The sequence below is a fragment of the Setaria viridis genome, chromosome 8 (assembly GCF_005286985.2).
Source record: "Setaria viridis chromosome 8, Setaria_viridis_v4.0, whole genome shotgun sequence".
NCBI classification, from domain to species: Eukaryota; Viridiplantae; Streptophyta; class Magnoliopsida; order Poales; family Poaceae; genus Setaria; species Setaria viridis.
The window spans coordinates 4,816,613-4,837,679 of NC_048270.2; the positions used below are offsets into that span (position 1 = coordinate 4,816,613).

Consider the following 21,067-nt stretch of genomic DNA (forward strand, 5'->3'; position numbering starts at 1 on the left):
TCACCGCAACAACCTGCTTCCCAGTCGCACACCACACACGGCTCCCCATCCTGAGAAACGTGAACGACATGAAACGAATACCGTAGCACGAACACGAATGGCATGAAAAACACAGAATGTCTGAAACACGTCGAGAATCCGTTGCAATCAAAGCAAAATCAGCGCAGTAAACGATAAAATTCAGTTGGGAACGGAGGCAATTTTTTTTTTTGAAAAACCCAGAGAAACTACGCCTACCACGCCTGCCAGTTCCCGATCTGAACTCTGAAGAAGGAAACCGAGCCCGGGTCAGACTCGAGAGCTCTCTCCCCTTCCCGGTCTCCGTCTCCGCCTCCCTCCCTCCCTCCCCTCGCCTATAATAAACGGACACCACGCCGCAGCCGGCATCAATATCCACCACCACCACTGGCATCTAGCTAGCAAGGGCCACCCCGCCGCGCCGGGCCCCGCTACCTACCTGGCCCGCGCCCCGCGCCGGCGCCGCCAGCGGCGGACGCTGCGCCGCCCCGCCGCCGCCGCCGCCGCCGGCGACCTCCGCTGAGCATGGCCGCCGCGCCGCCGGGCGCCCAGAACCGCTGCGTCTTCGGTACGCCCCCCCTCTCCCCGCCTCCCCGCTCAATTCAGTCAGGACCTTGCCTGCCCGGTGCCCCGGTGTGATTCGGGAACTCGGAGCCTTCGATTCGGTTGGGTGGCTCAATTTTGCTCCGTCCCAGTTTCACCCCTGGCTAGGGTTTATCGCTCTCGCGCTCCAATTGGGCCAGAGAATGTTTCTTATGCTGTCAATTTTGTTTGTTGCTGGATGTGGAGTTGGTGCGTCGAGGGATTTGAAGCTCGCTGATTGAGTGTGTGCTCGTCCTTTCGAATCTGATTGCAGTTGGTAACATACCGTACGATGCGACGGAGGAGCAGCTCGTGCAGATTTGCGAGGAGGTCGGCCCGGTCGTCTCCTTCAGGTGCAGTCCATGTTTCAGCCACACAAACATCCAATAAGCTGATGCAGGATAGCTGGTTAAGTTCACAGAGGCTTATGCATTTACTTGTTTTTGTTAATAATATAGATGCCTCTCAGATTGTTCAAATCCATGTGGTACTGTCAAAATGCCTGTTTGACCTTATTTTGTTATTTTCAAGTAATGAATACTCCCTCCGTTCCAAATTGTAGGTCGTTTTGACGTTTCTAGGTTCGTAGATATTATTATGCACCTAGACATACACTGTATCTATATGCATAATAATATCTATGAACCTAAAAAAGCTAAAACGACCTACAATTTGTAACGGAGGGAGTATATCCACATACCGGCACTAGCTCCATAATCTGTAAGTGAAAAAAATGTATCATTTTAGCGAATATGATAGAAAAAACTCTATGTAAAGGGCTTAGTGCTTGGCAGACAGGGGAAGGCTAGAAAAGAATGTACTGCCTTGCTTTCAAATATTACATCTCTGCCTCATAAAGGTGGCCGCCTTATGACTGAATTTAACTTTAGGAATCCTAGCAATATGGAACATTTTGATAGAGAAACTAATTTATCAACATAGAAAGTATCAAGTTCCTCCTGCTGCTGCATGTTCCGTTTCCTCCTGCTGCTGCATGCCTGATATCATGTGCCTGTAGGTTAATGCTTGATCATAAATCTTAGAAATCCTAAAACGGTATCATCCTATCCTAGTATCTGATATGTTTGTGGTATATACATGTTGCCTCCTCTTGATCAGATTTCTTTGTAAGTGAATATTTACTGATACTGGTTGTTGTTTGGTCAGAGGTAGAATGAGTAACTTATTTATTATGACTGTGAAGTTTTTTTTACATGTGAATCTGATATGATGCTGTTGAGCTATATCTTTTTTTTCATACTGACCACCCCAAATTCCTTGTAGATTGGTTATTGACAAAGAAACTGGGAAGCCTAAGGGTTATGGCTTTTGCGAGTACAAGGATGAGGAGACTGCTCTAAGTGCACGCCGGAACCTCCAGGGTTATGAGATTAATGGTCGTCAGTTACGTGTTGATTTTGCTGAAAATGGGAGGAATACTGACAGAAATAGAGAAAAGGTCGAAGATCCTCAATTTTTCACTGTAGAACGCTTCCTACCACCTATGGAGTTCTCTGTTAATATGAGAAGTTGTATAGTCTTCATTCCTATGAATGATAATAGCTGCGGTTTCTCCAACCACTCTGTGTCTCCTGTTTCACTTTCTCGTGTTTATATAGCATGTTTGTGTATGTACAGCTGCCTGACTGTACATACACACGCCTGCTATAAGCGTCCCATTCCTTTATTGAATCATCGTTCTGGTGTGGTGCCCATGTTTGTGCCGTTCAAAAATGCATCTGTTATCTTGATTTTTACCCAGTCCAGCGTGCCAAAGAAGTTGGGTTATAGTCTGACAAAGTGGTTTGGCTTATGATAAAGAGCTTCTTCAGAAGTGTGCTTACTGCTGAATGTGAGGTTTACTTTTTTGAAAAAGCAAAAGAAGGCTTGTAGTCTTATGGAACATGTATAATTGGTCTTTGGATATGCTCAAGCGAGAGGGTTGCCACTGTTGGTAAATTGATAGCTGGAAAAAATATATCCAATCAACCTTTATGTATGTGCATAAGGACTTGCTGTTTTATTCAGCCTTCCTAATACCTTAATAGTTACCCTCACTATAGCTTCTATCAACAGGTTTTGTATATTTCTCTACCAATGACAGTGTCTGGTGCTGATACATGTGCCGGTTTATGTTGCCAAATATCATTTTGTCACGAGAATACTGTGAAAACGCACAAGTTCTCATATAGATGCAGTGATTTACATAAGGACACATCTTTTCATGTTAAAGTTATCTTTGAGACTTGTGAAATAATCTTGCATGATGTTACTGTACACAGAAGAATTATTTCACTGTCTCGATTTATCAACTTTGAATTCTGGAAATTAAGTAGCTTTATTGAGGTGGAGTTGGTCTATGTCCATTATCTGAATGGCAAATATGGAACATCTTAACCAACTGAAGTTGATTTAGCTTCATTGAGAGCAACTTTTGACTTATGTCGGATACATTTATGCATTGCAGGGTCGTGGAGGACCAGGGATGGCATCTGGTGCTGGTTGGTCCCATTTTTCTATTCATAATTCAGTTTATATATGTTGCTTTAAAATTTATAATGTGTTCATGGATGCTAACTTCGATTCTTGATGGAATGGCACAGATAGTCAGAAACAGTCAGGTGGGACTTCTGTTGTTGGAGATACAAGTCTCAATCAGCCTGTTGGTCTCCCACCAGCAATACACGCTGCATCTGTGATGGCTGGCGTCCTTGGTGGAGCTCAAACTGCAATTGTTCAAAATGGTTTACCTGTCCAGTATGGACTTGGAAACGACCCTCTTACTCATTATTTGGCCAGAATGTCAAGGCATCAATTGCATGAAATCATGGCTGAATTGAAGGTTAACTTGTAATCTTCCATGCACTTCAATTCCTTGATGTTTACAAAATAAGGACCCAGTGCTGATTGTAGATTCCTAATGTCCTTTTTGTTTAATCACAGGCCTTAACTACTCAAAATAAGGAACTTTCCAGAAATTTACTACAAGGAGTTCCACAGCTGCCAAAGGCCCTATTTCAGGTTAGCTTTTGCTAATAGTGATTGTGCTACAGTCATTTATGTATTCTTTCTTACTGTCATTTTGGACTTAATCCAAGCTTTATTAGAGTCTTACACAGATTGTTAAAGTCTATGGTTTTTTTGGAATGACATTTTCATCTGTTTACAGAATATATTCACTTCCACTTAGTTAATAAACCCATGCGATTCCGTGCTACTAATATGCTTGGAACTTTTTCTTGTTCATGTTTACCAATTTGCTTTGTATAACGTGATTCTGGTACATAGAACATCCATGGTATTCTTGTGATCCTTGGTGGAACAAAAAAAAACATATTCCATGATCTAATTGAACATTGAAAGGTTTGCTAATGTGTATGTCTGATATAAGAAAATTGGCATGTTTTCTTGTGGCTCCACTGCTGAAAAAGATGAGAATCATATCCCTATATTTCTTTATTTTATTTTATGTATGTAACGAAATAAGCATGTTTCTTATTTGGAAAAAGAATATCATTATGCCTTTCTGTATCATAAGAAATTAAGTATAAAATATTGGAAAATTAGACTTAATTTTTCACTTTGTTGTAATGCAGGCACAAATAATGCTTGGTCTGGTGACGCCACAGATGGTTTGCTCTTATCTCTCTCTAAACTAAAGGCACCCATTGTTTTTATTTATTTTTTTGTTTGACTTAATTGATCCATGCTTTGCACAAATTGTAGATGCAGATGGCAAAGAACCAACAGCCCTCGAGTTCCTTGGCACAATCTTCATCTCACCTCAATGAGCCATTTCTACAGCCAGATGCTATGATTCCGGCTGTCTCAAGACCGTTGAGTTTGCCAGCTAACATACCACCAAACCCAACTGTCCTGCAGGAACAAACTGCCACATTACATAATTTTCCTCAGTATCAACATGCATCTCAGCCTCCAGTCAAAATTTTTCCACATGGACATCAGTCTGGATTGGTCACACATCCTCCAATGCTATCTCAGCCCCTTGGGGGTTCCTCCAGTGTTCCTACTCAATCCCTTGTGGCCTCAGTAGGCTTAATGTCACAAGTTCAGCCCCCATTTATGCCACAGCACTCTAGGCCACCTGTTATGCCCACAAGTGTACAACAGGTGCCTTTGACCCACCCTCAGGTATCTTTCTTCACTTGTACTAAAAGGAGCTTATTAGTTCACTAGTGCTGTTCTGATCTTTTTGTACCGGATCAGTGTTCATAATGTGCCATCTTGCTATGTGTAGGGAATGCACTAATGCTCACAGATGAACTAAATTGATCCAGTTCATCTTATTAGTCACATAGGCTAACTCAACAATGTCCTGCAGGTAGCTGCTGCACCAGAGACACTACCGAATGAAATAAGGGCGGCTGATCCAGCAAGTCACCTGGCAGAGTTTGCCCATCCTTCAAAGTTGAGAAAATTGGAGGATGGAACCTCAGTGCCTGGAATGGTAAACATCAGCCATCATCCTGCTTATACAGCTCCACCTCAAGCAGTGGGCCCTAGTGGACCATCAGGGAGCTATAGTGCTGGTGCTGTTAGCTTTCAGCAACCAGGGAACGAAGCGCAGGTACAAACCATTTATAACCATTTCCTCAGGATTTGTTATGTTTCTACCTGTTTAGGTTTAACTTTCCAATATGGGAGATTGGTAGCTGATTTTTGACCGGACTAAACGTTTGCTCATTTCTGTGGAGTTGAATAGAGTCATGTAAGAACTATCATGATTTTCTTGCACTGAAATATGCTTGTGGCTCTTGTGCAGCTCACGCCTGATGTGGAGTCAGCTCTTCTACAACAAGTGTTGCAGCTGACACCGGAGCAGCTGAGTTCGTTGCCACCGGAGCAGCAGCAGCAGGTGCTTGAACTCCAGAAGATGCTTTCAGCTGGTAAATAGTACCAACTGAACCGGAGTAGCAACCTGTTAAGCTACCAGCACAGCATAACATGGCAACAAGTGGAAACTCGAAGTGACCTCGATTAATTTGCCGAGCCGCTACGCCCGTGACCTGTCAGCTTCTCGACGCCACCAGTTTTGCTCATAGCTATGCATCTGGCATTCTTTCTTCAGATCAGGATAAAGAAAATGTGATTGGAGAAGATAGTGTGAAAAAAGGAATACACATTATCCATCACTGCTGTATCATTATAGGAAAAAGAATAATCTGTATCCAGATAAGGGAGGTGCTTTTTTAGCTTTTCTCAAATGTGTTGTAGCATAAGACATTTTTTTGTCCTTTCAATTTTGTCGCATCAGATAGTGGACCTTGTGTTATTGTATGCTTGTGACCTCTCTCTCAAATTGTGTGCTCTCATGAATAGGTTTAGAGAATCTTTTTTTCATAGGTTTCTCATATAAGACAGCGGCTTGTCGCCATACGTTATGATATGGGAGCTGGCATAACTACACAAGCAAATTAGAGTTTAGAGAATCTTTTTTCATAGGTTAAATCTTTGTGACTACGATAACTAACTACGGGTTGTGAAATGTTCATAACGTTAATTCGTTCAACCACACCCCTGCCGTCATTCTTTAATTGGTTGAGGGCACCGTTTAAAAAAAAGAACAAAATTAACATAAGTTTCCATGGTAGCAATCATCCAAAAAAAAACTTAGCTGATGACATTGCTCCTATCTTGACCTGATGTATACATGATAACAATTAACAAGGGCCCATTTACCCTAGGGGGCTACTAGGTTGTGGAGGCTACGTCCTACTCTACTACAGACAAGGGATAATATCCTTGGCCTTGGTCAAAAATCGCACTAGCATTTTGTTTTGCTAGAATCTGGTACAAGTGCTGCTCATTACAGATACAATGAGTTGGAAAACATGATGCCCCGACGCAAGCTCTCGCTCGCCTTCTTAAACTTCTCCTCAAGGTTAACCTCCCCAACGGCTTCAGCCGCGGCTCTCAACTGAGAACAAAGGCAAGAGTTAGTAGGTTCAGATATGGGACAAAAGCAGAGACTAGAAATAAAGTGGGGCATTTTCCCAAGCAGCCATGCCACATTATGATTGGCATGCACGTTGAGATTTATGTCTTTAATCAAATGAATGCATCCATACAATGACTGGAAAGTGTGGAAAAGAATACAGATGATGGCCTACCTGATTCAGAAATTCATCCAGCCTTCTGGCAAGCCTTATGACACTTCCTTCAAAAATGTCGGTCATTTCCATCACCTCTGCAAAGGTGGCTCCCTGTACGGAAAAAATACAGACAATAAGATAAAATTAATGAAATCAAAGCAGCTGTTCCAATAGAGTTAATTGTATCTTATACGAATTAGACATGGTAAGAACAAAACAACCAAACTGGATATTAAAACCTCTACGGCAAAAAAAACAGAAATAAAAAAGGGGGGAAAAATCTAGCACTAGTTGTATAGGGTCTCAGTCGCACTGACCCTCGACCAGCAGTATATGACATCCATCAGGTAGGGTCTGCAGGTTGATTCAACATATTCCTCCACATTTACTTCTAATTTGCATTCTCGTTGTACCTAAAACAACAACGATAATTCAGATATCTCAATTGAGTACAGTGACATAACAAAATATAAATGAGATAATAACTATACACTTTGCTCTTGTGGGACCATAAACAAGAATGAGTTGACATCTCAATCAAGTTCAGGGAAATATCAAATTGAAATGAGACAAGTATGCACCTCAGCTATTTTTCTCGCAGCCTCCTGAAGTTGCATCATCGGCCCAGAAAGTTCATTTCTTAGGCGTATTTGCTCACTTGATTTATCGCAAGGTACAAAGCAGCTAGCAAGGGAAGCAACTTGATGATGATCGAGATCATTAAATGTACCTTGACAGAGAGAACATATTAAAGCAACACTGCAACTAAAGTTACAGAGAACAATTACGCAGATAATCATATAGAATTGATACCATTGAACATAAGTTCAGTGATAAGCAGCTCATCCCCTGTGTCTATTAAACAGGCAGCACGTCCCTTTAGCTGGAGAACACCATCAGCATCAATATGACCAAGCATCTTCAGAACGCGTGACCGGTTCCTAAGTTCATCTCTGAATTTTTGTAGCTGAATGGAGGAGATTAGGAGAAGGTAAAGAACTCATTTAGCTTTTAGAGAGTCGAAATGGACCAAGGTAAATTGACTAAACCAACCTGTGAATCCCGCATCTTTGACTTCAATTGCTGAATTTCACTATTCAAATCTGCTTTTCTTTGGTACCATGATAGTTCCTGCTCACTTTGACCAGACTGCGACACAAAGAACAGCACAAACTCAGTCAAAAATTGAAAATGATTCCAGATATTTCTTAAATCAAAAGTGAGAGCATTATATACCTTATGAAGTCGGTGAGAACATTGTTTCTGTTCAAGTTCCTCAAGTTTATGAACCAAGTCTACTAGCTCAGGTTCTTGAATACCCATGTCCTGTTTGTGGTATTAGAAAATAAAAAGTACACAATTTTAGGAATTTGTTCTACAGAATGCCAGAGCATTTATGTTAAGATGCTCAGACAAACTGGACCACGACCAAGTCAAGTGGCAGAACTGCCAAGAGAGGGTAGAGCACGAGAACATTAGAAGTCTGTGAATATGTAAGGCTAAAATCAGTCAACACTTTTCAGTGACATTATATTATGTGTGGACAATTCATTGAAGGAACGTGATAAAGAAAATCCCTATTCCTATATTTGGAAGTGTTGATCACACAAGGCATATAAGAATCAGCTACACTATGAGAGAGAAGGAGCAATAACACAGTTCACTTGTACATAATAAGATGAAGAGTGCTGGTGTACAGATTAGATGTATTTCAGTTTGTAACTTTTTCTGGAACTTAAGCCAAGACAAAAATGGGACTTTATGTGAAAAAGAAATATGGCAAGCAAATTCATGCAAGAAGGAAAAACTATCATACATTTATTGGATGTAGCTTCGGAAGGCCTTGGGGGTAGCGCTTTCCTAGTTCTTGCACTGCAAAAAGTATATTTTGCCTTGCTTCAGGTGGTCGTAGATCCGGAGGAATGTTGATTCTAACACTGCTTAGACCAGATATTAAAGGCAATGGTACAGGTACCTGAAAGTACCTCAGGTTAATCAGAACTAATAATTTAGCTCCCTTAGATGATCATCTAATCATAGTATGCCATAGTAAAACCCTTTGTCATTGAGCCATTCAACTCACCACATGCATTTCACCCTTCTCCCCTGGGCGAGGCGGGCATGGCTTTGAACGTGATCCATTCTCATTGGAACTAGAAGAGCAGTGAAGCAAGGTATCCACTATATAGCTATTGCTGCGTGATGCACTTAATGCAGGGGGAAGAGTCCCAGATGCTGGAGGTTTCTTCACTACATTTACAACCACACCCCATCCCCAGTCGGTTGAACCATCCCTCACTTTAACCTGCCACAATGCAAAATACTGAGCGCAAAGGAACTGTACAAATTCCGTAAAGTCTACAACAGAACTAATAATAAAACAGTTCATCATAGGAATAAAAGAGTCAGCAGAAGCACAGAAAGTATTCCTGCAGTTTCTCATCGGCCAAGTAAAATGGTGGTGAACATAACCAACTCGTCCACAAACAGGAACATAACTTGTGAAGGGTTGAGTTGCCTACCAGCCTTCCAGGAACCAAATATAACAAAGCCCTCTCTGGTCTAATCATCTCAGACATTATTTTCTTCTCAAGTTCAGATATATCAAGCCCCAATTTGTGATATTCAGCAAGATCAATCTGTTCAGGGAAATGTGTAAGTCAATCAACAATGACAACGATAACAAAGCCACAGGAGAACAAGAATGAATACTACAGTGAAAATAGCATACCTCTCCTGAGGAGTCAAGCAAGGTTGCTTCATCCTCCAACCGAGTGATCTTCTGAACTATTTCTGGCAATGCCTGAAAAGCAAAGGTAGCTTATATTTTACACTGGCTATTATATGACAGTACAAAGCATCTATAAAAGATCCTGAAACAAACCTTCTCATACTGAAACTGATGGAATGAATGCCTAATCACATGTTCTGCAGTAAATTGGCCCTCCACACGGCTCATTAAGTTCAGAATACTGTAATAGCTCAGCCGGAAAGTACTGACAAGAGGTGCCGGTTTGCCTAACACCATGTCCTTGATAACACTCATTTCCATCTGCAAAGTGGACTCACGTTATGGACGAAAGTCAAGCTAAAAGAAATAAGTGAGAACAAAAGGTTCTAGTACTCTAAGATAGTAACAATGCAATCAACTGAAATAATTCACATACGGAACCATAAAAGCTAAATTGTTCTTCATACGGCAAGCAAAATTCAAGCATAACTTTGGAACAAAACCAAAAGTTTCAACACAATAAATCTATAAGCATGACTACCCAGAACAGCACAACTGTTTTTCAATGTGAAAGTTCAATGCAGTCTCAAAGCATGCCACGGATTGTGTTGTCTTAAGTCATACATGTATTCATTTGCATACAAACCAACATTGAAATCGGTAAAAAGAAAAGAAAAGAAAGATTGAACCCAATAAACATCAAGGTCAGTCAGAATTCTAAATGCAATTGAAATAGCAACAGCATTAAATTAAAATAGAAAGCAGTTATCAATTCTCAAATCAGATTTTGTCAACCGAACACAAAAGGATAACTGCAGGTCAGGAAACACTGGAATAAATTGTTGTATTCTTTCCCAAAGAAGCCCCAAATTTGTCAAGCCAACAAAGACAAACTAACTACCCTGCCATGAACACCTATGCATTGTACTCGGGAAGCAAAGATAATTACAACATAGAACCATGGGAGTTTACCTTCTCATCTATCATTATAACACAAATGCCACGTTCATCCTTGCCACGCCGGCCAGCTCTTCCACTCATCTAAGAATACAGTACATGTGAATTAATATAAGAAGGCTTTCAACATGTCCACCCTGTAAACATTACATGTATGAATGTATGCCTAACTTGTGTTTCATATATAAAAATATTTACCTGTATATATTCTCCAGAACCAATATAGCGGTTAGTATCACCATCCCATTTTTTGACAGATGTGAAAACAACCGTTTTTGCAGGCATATTAAGACCCATGGCAAACTGAGGCAGAAAGAAAAAAATCAAGACTGTTATTGATCAAATGGTGCAAAAGATGCACTATATACATGAAGCGTAAACCAATATTTCTTTCACTTTTCCCTGTCTGAAGCTTTCCATTTGACAAATGGAACTCTAGATTATACTACATGTGAAGAGATAAAAACAAGCTTAATTGGAATAATCAGGATAGAGATCATACTGTCTCAGTAGCAAAGAGAGCTTTCACAAGGCCTTCTTGAAAGAGCAATTCCACCAGCTCTTTGATTATGGGAAGTAGTCCAGAATGGTGTACTGCAATGCCTCGTTTAAGAAGCGGCAACATCAACTCTATAGCAGGTAAACTTCTATCTTCTTCGACTAAACAACCAATAGCATTATGGAAAACTTGCTCGATGCATTCCTTTTCATCTTCAGTGTTGAAGTCAAGTTTTGACATAGACATGGCATGGTGCTCACATTCTCTTCTACTAAAGCTGAAAATTATGACTGGTTGAAACTTCCGCTCCATGATCATCTGAAGATTAACAGTCATTCAATATTAAGCAAGGATATGAATGGTTAAGTTTCAAATAAGATATCAACAATTAAACAGTTAACTTCTACAAGTGAAATGTGAATCAGACCTAGCCCTTTAACATAATAGATTCTAGATCAGGTAATCATCTTAAGATTAGGAATTGAAAAGATTAGGACTTAAATTAAGCAGGTATTTGATCATCAGGATTCAAATAACATATCAACAACCAAGCAATAAATATCTACCAATAAGATGTCAACTTTAGTCTACTCCTTTAACACAGTGTATTTTAGATAAAAATTATTCAGGCATGTTCAAACTATTCTTTTCAGAAAGTGCATCAAGCCAAAGAATAGAGTATAAATTGCACTAAAGAATGCCAATGGCTGCCTACCTTGACAATTCTGTATATGTCAGAATTCCCAGAGGCGCTTCCACCTTTTGCAATTCGACCACTCGCTTTAGGTCCACCACCTCTCCTTCCATCTAATTGATTATTTTGCTTACTAAATGAGTCCTGTAGCTTCCCAAAGTTATCCTCTCTGAACTGCCCGCTTTCATCTACTACAAGGTAGAGACCAGAACCACCAATTGGAAACACATAGTGCTGCAACGGTGTCGGCCTGAAGTCCGTATACACAACGTGACAGGGCTGCTTGTGCAGACTGCATATCCACTCCGCAAACTCGGTCGCGTTCGACATGGTAGCGGACAGAAAGACCATCTTGATGGCAGGGGGCAGGAAAATTATACTCTCCTCCCACACGACTCCTCTCTCGCGATCCTTCATGTAATGAATCTCATCGAATATAACCCAAGCAACCTCCTTGATCACCTCAGAGCCCCTGTAGAGCATGGCCCTGAGGATCTCGGTAGTCATGACCAGGCACGTGGCATTCGGCTGGAGCGTGACATCGCCTGTCATCAGCCCGACATCTGTGAACTCCTGGCTGAGCTCCCTGTACTTCTGGTTGCTCAGGGCCTTGAGCGGGGAGGTGTAGATGACCCTCTGCTTGTCCCGGAACGCCATGGCGATGGCGTACTCGGCGACGACGGTCTTCCCTGCGGAGGTGTGCGCGGAGACGAGCACCGACTCGTTCCTCTCCAGGCACGCGATGGAGACGCTCTGGAAGGGGTCTAGCTTGAACGGGTACTGCTTGGCCATCTCCCCGTTGAACTCCGGGTTCGCCAGCGTCCCGTGCACCGCCTCGTCCTTGGCCGCCTCGTAGCTCTTCGGGACAGCGACCTCGTGGATGCACGACCGGGAGGTGTTCCGGCGCTTGGCCGCCGGGTCCGCCTCCGCCTGCGATTGCGCCGTCGACGCCGGCGCCGGCGGGCTCGGATCCTCCACCCCGCTCGAGTCAGGCGCCTTGCGCTTGCTGGTGTTCTCTGCCTCTTCCCCCATCGCCCCCCGCTCGCCGCAAACCCAACCTACCAAACCCAACACCGCGTCAGAGAATGCTGCCACGCAATTGGAGCAATCCATCCAATACAAGCAAGCTCAAGAGTAGGGTTCCTTACCGAGTGATACCTCGAAGAGAGGCGGCGCCGCGCGTCCGACGGCGGTGGTTTTCCGGCGGGAGGAGCGGCGGCGGCGGCGAAGGGGAGGTGTGACCTAGCACTACGGTGCCTCTTCGGCAAACTTCACCGCGAACGGCGGCGCGGGCGGCACAGGACGGAGTCGATCCTTGTCGTTGATCTCCGCCGCACGAATATTGACGCGGGAGGTAGTCGGTAGATGGCTTGGGCCGGACATTCTCCATCCGTCACGGCCCGCTATCAGAATTCGGCCCTGTTACTTGGTCAGCACAGAAAATTGGGGAAAAAATTCCTCCGCCAGCCGACTGCAAATCCGAGCTCGTCCTACATATACCAGGACGGCAAGGTGCGGCGGCGGCGCTTCCATTCCGGCACGACCCGACCAAGAACCCAAGAAAGGGAGCGAGCGTGATTCAATCCCACCAAGGGAAACCAAGAACGAGAGGGTGATCAAAATCCCACCAAGAAACCAAGAAAGGGTGATCCGGATTGGAGAGGGTTCGATTCGGGCAAGAAACCAAGAAAGGGAAGGAGCGCGAGCAATGGAGGCGTCGCGGTTCGGTTTCGACTTCCCGCCGGCGTACAAGTTCGACCCCACCGACGAGGACATCGTGGCGCACTACCTGCTCCCGCGCGCCATCGGGTTCCCCAACCCCTACGCGCACGCCGTCATCGACGACGACCCCTGCAGCTGCCCGCCTTGGGAGCTCCTGCGCCGCCACGGCCACGCCGGCAGCGACCATGCCTTCTTCTTCGGGCCCCCCAGCGATCGGGCCGTTAACGGCGTCCGCGCGTGCCGCGTCGTCCGCCCCGGGCCCGAAGGCGGCGCCGGCGGCCTGTGGCGCGGGCATGACGCCAAGGAGGCGGACCTCGTCGTCGTCCGCAGAGGCGGCGGCGCCCAGCTGCAGCTCAGGTACAGGCGCCGCAACCTGGCTTACTACCACGACGGCGATCCGAACTCCAGCGGGTGGGTGATGCACGAGTACCAACTCCTCCATCCCAAGCTGCTCCCCGGCCCCGTGCTCTTGCGCATCAGGATCACCGCCAAGGCCAAGAAGAAGCAGCAGCTCGCCACCAGGGCCAAGAAGCAGCAGCACGCCGCCGCCGCCGATCAACAGCCTATCCCGGGTCCAGAGCAGCCAGGCCCGAGCAACTACCCCGGCGACGCCCCATCACCGGAAATCTCGTCCTGACGGACAACGGCGAGGGAACAAGCAGCGGCGCACAGGCTGAAGTTCTCCACCAATGCGACAACAACGGCGGTTTCATGGAAGAGGCGGCCGGTTACTCTGCTTCGCTCGTCGCCAGGGATCACGTCAGCTTACCAGAAGAGCCGGCTCACTTCTACTCTTTCCTCAATCCAAGATGGCAGCAATGAATGTTGAAAAGCAGACCATGCATTGCTTTCTAGAATAGTGTGCAGTAGGCCTCATGGGCTTTCAGGACATGTTTGGCAGCAAACTGAGATTTGTTGAATGAATCATGTGATTTGGTTGTGTTGGATTCTTCCGTTTGTGTGAATTAGTTGTCACTGAGATTGCTTTGAATGAATTTTGTGATTTTGGTTGTTTGCGCAAGTAACTGAAGGAGTTCTTTTAAAATATGAATTTTAAAAGCTATGTCTAATTTACCTCTCAAGAAAAGAAACTTTTTCCCCATGTGCTGCTACTTACTGCCAAAGTTTATCTATGCTCCAGTACCACCATTACCATTATATACAATTTGGACTGTCACTTGGACAAAATGAGCAATGATAGATAATTGTGAACTTACACAGCAAAATTTGGGGCAACAAAATGAGCCAGTGAGGCAGTGATAGAGATACAAAGGTCCAATTGAAAACTTAAGTTTCCATCTGAGCATCCAGATGCATGAACACATTTCTGAGTGTGAAAATAAATTTCTGAAATAGCACAGAACTGATGACAACTCAGAAAAAAGTATTTATGCATAGTAAGATGTGCGTTCCTCACACATCCATTTCTGTTGTGTTTGTCACTCTGTTTACCTTATAAAAGATCTCCAATTTTATTGAATGAATCCATATCAATAAATACATGACTTGACATATCTTTAGTCTCTTCCTATATGCCAAAATTCAATTGATTTCCCATACTTACCACTAATACGGTGAAAGATGCCTGATTAGTTTAATCTAGAACCTTTCGTTTGTGTCCTGCATTTGGCACTTGAATTGCTCCCTACAGTAAAATAACAAAGTTATACATGTCCTGAAGAAACTGATTATTATGAAAGCACAGGATTACACATGCAAGTTCTAGTCATCAAAGGTGTCTGCAACATGATGATTATGGAAACATGAGTAATAGTATGTGTAACCTAACTCCAATGATTTTGGAAGCACTTATTGTAGATTGTAACTTGAGAATTAGAAATCTTAGGTTTTATATTTTTCATAATGTGGTTATCTGGTCAAATTGAAGAAAAGCCATCTGAAGTTCTTTGATGAACTTTACATATTTTTAGGGACTCAGTGTCGTTTTCACCAAGATATCACCAAATTTGCTGAAAGCAACAAAATGCATTGTCCTTCTGAACATCGCGATAAAAAAACTAGCCACCAAATGGTAATATCAATCTAATGATTTCTTTAATTTAATCAAGTCTTGTAGTTTTACAGGGATGAACCTTGTAAATCAGCATATTTAGATGATTAAGGGTAAAGTTTACGTATAAAAGGAAAAAACTGATAGCTATATAAGTACATAAGCTGTCAAAATGCACTTCTACAATGGAAGTGCAGAGACACATTAATTAGAAAATAATGATTGAGGCAGCAACCTAAATCATTAAGTTTCTCATTTCTGCAACAGAAAAAGATAATTCATTTTACTTCTTGGCTACAGCCTTTCATTAAGTTTCTCATTTTTGCAACATTACAGCCTCCTGATGAAAGATTGTAAAGAAAAAACGACTTACTGTAAAAGGAGAAGTTGCTAACACAATTGCTTTTTTTTAGGCACAGAAGTGAATTTTGCAACTTAGTCAACCGAAGGACTATTTTAAAATTCACCTCCAAGAAAAAAAAAGTAGAGAGGCATCTGCCATATTTCACTTGCTTCAAACACATCTCTGATTGTTCTGTAATAATAAAAATGGTTACCTAGACTCATGCCAAATCTTACTCAAAAGCTGCCTCAAGAACTCTGGCCATTGCAACAGTATCGTGAATATGCATCAAAAGATTCTATTAGATAAGCACCAATTATGTATGCTGAAAAGAGCAAATATAAAGTTCAACTCAAGATAGTACATACATTGCTCCCAATCTCCCAGAGTCGGACTTCAAAAGTGGCCATATCTTAAGTAGACCACTTAAATTCAGAAGTGCAACGTGCTGAAATGCATTGCTGATTCAGACCACCGTTTGCTTCAACATTGACAAAACCATTTGAAATTAGCTTATAACTCTATAGAATGTTGTATATGCGAGCAGTGTCTAACTACTAAGTTATGCTGCCTTTCACATCTTAAAATGACACAGTGGTAGAAAAAGAAAGAAGATTTTGACCCGGACGTTCGATATGTAAAATACATCCGTAACGCTGTGTTTGGAAGAGGGGTATCGACGTACTGCTGCTCTAGGAATTTAAATTCGGACTAGATCCTTATTTGGACTCCAATCCTTCCCTTCCCGAAAAGGAACTATAATAAGCAGAAGCGTGGTTTGTGATAAAATCATAAAGGGAAGTGCTAGCGCCCGGACGTCCGATAATTTTTTTTATCGGACGCTCCGTCGCAACATTAAAAAATAACTATCGAAACATCAAAACTCAACACTTGAAACAACAAGGATTGCAACAACTTTACGTACATGAAACATCACAAACCGCTTCATGCAACATTCAAAATAGACACATTGCAATAAAAAAAGCATCTCTTACAGCATTGCAACAACGTAAAGAAGAAGAGACCGAAACAAAGAAAACAACTATATGCAACATCATGAACAAGTTGGTGCAACACCCGATTGCTGGCAAGTCAGACTGTTGCAAAACAGATGAAACATCAAAAGCCACCATTGCAACATCCAAAAATAACTATTGCAACACCATGAGGTACTATTGCAACACTCAGATCCACGACAACCAGCCTGCCCGTTGTCGGCCGAAGGAGAGGAGATACAGCCGGATCTGAGGAGGCTGCCGCCGGCCGGGGTAGGGGAGGGTTAGGGCTTGCTCGGATCTCGCCGGGGTTGGGGAGAGAGCCACTGGATCCGAGGGCGTTGGGCGCTCCTGGTGGGTTGAGGACGTCGGAGTGGGGGGAGGGGCGCCGCCTAGGTTGGGGACGAGCCGCCGGGGTGGAAGAGTGCGACGCCATCGAGGTGGGGAAGAGGACGCCAGCGTGGGGCGCGGGTGGGGGACGAGGCCGCCGGGTGGGGGAGCGCGACGCCGTCGAGGTGGGTAAGGAGGATGCCGGTGTGGGGCGCGGGTGGGAGATAAGGCCGCCGGAGTGGAGGAGGAGGATACCGGGGTGGAAGGTTGAAGAAGAAAGGGGATGTGGAAGAAAAAGAACTGTGAGAATGGATAGGAAGCGGAGGGGAGCGGAACGACGTCCGACGCGTCCGGACGCTCGGACGATAGCGTTTCCGAATCATAAAACGCAAGCAGAAACGGCAGTTGGTTACCCTTTTTCAAAATGCCCGGCAAAATTACTCAAAGCCCTCACAGTATGTCAGAGGCCCAACAGCTTGCTCTGCTCCGGGTGTTCCGCGTGAACTGCAGATAAAGAAGAAGAAAAAAAGTTGAAGCCTGCTCCGAATCGGCAACGGAATGTCGGAATCCGACTAGAATCGCAGCTCCTCTTTCTCCTGATCTACATATATCGGCAGATCGAGCCGTCGAGTCGATCACGAATCGTCACAAAGAAACAAGGCAAAGGGCGGCTTGAATCCGGCCAAGAAACCAAGAAACAACGGCCGCCGGACCCGACCAAAAAACCAAGCACTTCTCGTCGCCGGCGACCAAGAAACCAATGGAGGCGTCGCGGTTCGGCTTCGACTTCCCGCCGGCGTACAAGTTCGACCCGACCGACGCCGACATCGTGGCTCACTACCTCCTCCCGCGCGCCATCGGGTTCCCGAACCCCTACGCGCACGCCATCATCGACGACGACCCCTACAGCTGCCCGCCCTGGGAGTTCATGCGCCGCCACGGGCACGCGGGCAGCGACCACGCCTTCTTCTTCGGGCCCCAGCGGGAGCCGGACCCCAGGAAGAAGGCCGCCCGCACCGTCGCCCCCGGGGAGGACGGCGTCGGCGGCACCTGGGACGGGCAGAGGAGCGACGCCACCCGCCTCGTCCTCCTCCGCGCCGGCGCCGGGGCCGAAGGCCCAAGGCTCGAGGTCACGTACAAGCGCCACAACCTGTCCTACTACCACGGCCCGCAGAAGAAGAAGACCAGCGGGTGGGTCATGCACGAGTACCAGATCATCGACCCGCCCCACCTCGCCGGCACCATCCTCTCGCGCGTCAAGATCACCGGCAAGGAGAAGAAGAATGAGGGCAAGCAGCAGAAGCAGGCCGACGCCGGCCAGCAGGTGGTCCCCCCGGGCCCGGACCAAGCGGGCCCGAGCAACTACTACCATCAGCCGGTCGGCGGCGGTGAGGAGTACGGCGGTGCCATGGGGGACAACACTGGTGTTTGCTATGTTGGCGACGGGAACGACTACTACATGTACGAGGGCGACGGCAGTGGCGGCGGCGACTGTTTCCCTGCCGGAGACGGCGGCAGCTATGCCGACGACGGTAACAACTACTCCAACCAGGACTCCGGCTACTGTGGGTATCCCGACGGTGGCGGTGGCTTTTTCCACGTCGGAGACAACAATAGCTATGAGTATCCCGACGGAGGTCGAGAAGAAGGACAGTGTACTGTATAGGAGAACCATCCACGGGCTCTGCGTATCTATTTGGCCTATGTTTGTCAGCAATTTGATTTTTTTATTCATTTCGAATTATGAAGCATTCAAATTGGTTTATTTGAATTATTGAGATTAGTTGTTGATTTAGATATAACTAGCAAAATGCCCGTGCGTTGCTACGGTAAAAGATCAATTGTGTTTTTTCAAACTAATGACATTTTTTATTTCCATCACTAAATTTTTATTCCACTTATTGGATGTCTACACATTTAATGAAAACCAAAAGAATTTTGACTTAATTATTTCCTTCAACTCAAATACCCATTAAATTAAAACATTTTTTTATTCAAGTAAGAGAGTTAAATCAGCCTCCGATGGCCACGCTATTTGAACACAAACTTCTTCGGAAATGGCATTGCACCAATCCATCTTTTCACTTGGTGGCTTCAGCTGTGATGCACTCATGTTAGCAATAAAACAATTATGAATGCAACACTAAAAATATATGTCATTCATAAGCCATATAGCAATGTACAAAATTACACAATCCCCGTTTATATAAAAAATTGGAATTGTTAGGGCCATATCATTCCTAAACTGTACTTTCTAATCGGTATTAGCAGGGAAGAACAAAAGCGATCGTGGTCTGTAATTATTACTCTATCACAATATGTTCTTCCCACAATTAGCTTGATTGAACTTAAAAAAATTTGCATTCAGCACTCAGCATGAGCTTTCTATATCACTAAAAGAATGTAAATACAGAATGGTAAGGACCTATGTTCATTCAGCAAAATTGTGGTCATATACTGAAGACTTGAGACGCTGCATCACCATTTTTCAATTTTCCTCCACTTAATGCACTGAATACATGCAACTCCAACAATCTTCTGTACTGGCCTTGTTCTATCTCTGCTTCATTTGCACCATGTAGTAGCAGGAGCTCAATAATGCAATCTTCCCAATCAATACCGTCGCAGGAACCTATTTTTCGTCTCTTCTTCCTGCCATCTGGACTATCTGGCATCTCTACCAAATCGTCACCGAGTATGATTCGATCTATGTCATCCATCTTCTTTCCCCCACGTTTCTTCCTGGCCGATTTCTGTGGAGGACAGGCATCTCCATTTCTTACACCAGGCTGTGAATGATTTGCGCTTGCAGCTGGAGCAGCAGGGGCCTTCCTAATCGCATCAATTCGCAGCTTAGCAGCTTCAATACGGGCTCTCCTTTGCTTCTTCCATACCAGCAGGCTCATATAAGCATAGAATCAGCTGCCGTCTGAAAATTGGATTACATATCCTCATCTCTGTCTCAGGCTCGGAAACAACAAACTAAATATAATAAATAAAGAATTCACCAAAAAACGAAGAAACAGAGTACATGTATCAACAGCGGAGGAGAGCCGAGCACAGCAGAGCGCCTGGCCTCCACCACCACAGGCCACATCGTCGTCTAGAACACTACGGCAGCGACCACAGCTACAGCGACGGCGACGAAGCTGGCGGCAGCAGCAGACGCGGCGGCGCTCTTCTCCGTTGCGGGTGCCGCTGCCGGGGTCATGGCGGAGGCTCCGGCCGGGGGCAGCGCGTCGCCGAGGCCCCCGCCCATCGGGCTCATGGCCGGGACGGAGGCCGAGGGAGCGGAGGCCGGGCTCCCCATGGGCGGCGCGGGCGGGGAGGCCATCGGGGCCCGTTTGGGCGGCGGCGGCAGCGAAGCCATCTTGGGCGCCGCCGCCGGGGCCTGCGCCGTGGCGGCGACGGCGAAGAGGGCGACGAGGAGCGCGACGAGGGTGGCGGCGACGCGGGCGGCCATTCTTGGTTACGTTGCCTGGTCGGTGCCTGCGCCGCCGCAAGCCCCCGCCCCCGCCGCCGTCCCCTTCGCCGGCTCTCCCGACGCCGCCGCCGCCGCTCCACGCCTCCATCGTCGAGGTCGCCGAGGAGGACCGCACCGCCGACCTCCCCGAGGAGCTCCCTCGTCTGGCGCCAGATCCGTCGCCGCCTCCAGCGCTTCCTTCGCCGAGGTGAGGAGGAGAGAGGACCTCCCTTCACACTCTCCCTCCTCCTATTCTTCACGGCCGCGACCGAGCTCAGGACGCCGGCCGCCGCACCACCGACGCTGCCGGCCGCCCGCGCCCAATCTCCCTCCGCCTCTCTGTTGTGAAGAAAGGAGAAGTGTTTTTCCTGTTAACCCCCTCCCTTCCCTTCTTTTTCTACCCGAGCTCCCCTCTTTTCAACATTTGGACTGCGGGTTAATTACTAAAAAGTCAAGGGACTTTTTTGCAAAATAACCACGACGGATGAAAATCCAGGCAGAGACGTTACTTGCTTTAATATAGGTAGAGATAGAGATTATATATTGTCTTATTCTTTCTGGCTTATTAAGCATCCAAGGATTTTTTTATATTAGATTAAAACAACTGAT

The 21,067-nt window shown here is 45.3% G+C and overlaps 4 protein-coding genes across 4 annotated transcripts; 2 read left to right on the forward strand and 2 right to left on the reverse strand.

Annotated features, from left to right (window-relative positions):
* Positions 1-350: 350 nt before the first annotated feature.
* On the forward strand, positions 351-5,920 carry LOC117866551 (cleavage stimulating factor 64). Its single transcript, XM_034750792.2, has 10 exons — positions 351-586; positions 875-953; positions 1,885-2,059; positions 3,068-3,101; positions 3,204-3,442; positions 3,544-3,621; positions 4,197-4,232; positions 4,327-4,752; positions 4,943-5,188; positions 5,384-5,920. Exons 1-10 carry the CDS (start codon positions 544-546, stop codon positions 5,513-5,515), a joined length of 1,488 nt encoding a protein of 495 aa, XP_034606683.1. The 5' UTR covers positions 351-543; the 3' UTR covers positions 5,516-5,920.
* A 302-nt stretch (positions 5,921-6,222) lies between these two features.
* Positions 6,223-12,899, reverse strand: LOC117866550 (DExH-box ATP-dependent RNA helicase DExH10). Its single transcript, XM_034750791.2, has 17 exons — positions 12,743-12,899; positions 11,616-12,652; positions 10,904-11,218; positions 10,600-10,704; positions 10,417-10,485; positions 9,598-9,765; positions 9,445-9,516; positions 9,236-9,352; positions 8,797-9,018; positions 8,530-8,688; positions 7,950-8,039; positions 7,767-7,862; positions 7,527-7,680; positions 7,295-7,443; positions 7,031-7,126; positions 6,732-6,824; positions 6,223-6,538 (listed from the first exon to the last, which is right to left on the reverse strand). The coding sequence occupies exons 2-17, from the start codon at positions 12,624-12,626 to the stop codon at positions 6,428-6,430; spliced, it is 3,027 nt and encodes a 1,008-aa protein (XP_034606682.1). The 5' UTR covers positions 12,627-12,652; positions 12,743-12,899; the 3' UTR covers positions 6,223-6,427.
* Positions 12,900-13,073: 174 nt separating this feature from the next.
* Positions 13,074-14,256, forward strand: LOC117834219 (NAC domain-containing protein 18). Its single transcript, XM_034713845.2, has one exon. The coding sequence runs from the start codon at positions 13,303-13,305 to the stop codon at positions 13,951-13,953; it is 651 nt and encodes a 216-aa protein (XP_034569736.1). The 5' UTR covers positions 13,074-13,302; the 3' UTR covers positions 13,954-14,256.
* A 4,972-nt stretch (positions 14,257-19,228) lies between these two features.
* Positions 19,229-20,816, reverse strand: LOC117833669 (uncharacterized). Its single transcript, XM_034713255.2, has one exon. The coding sequence runs from the start codon at positions 20,456-20,458 to the stop codon at positions 20,099-20,101; it is 360 nt and encodes a 119-aa protein (XP_034569146.1). The 5' UTR covers positions 20,459-20,816; the 3' UTR covers positions 19,229-20,098.
* Between the last annotated feature and the right edge of the window lie 251 nt (positions 20,817-21,067).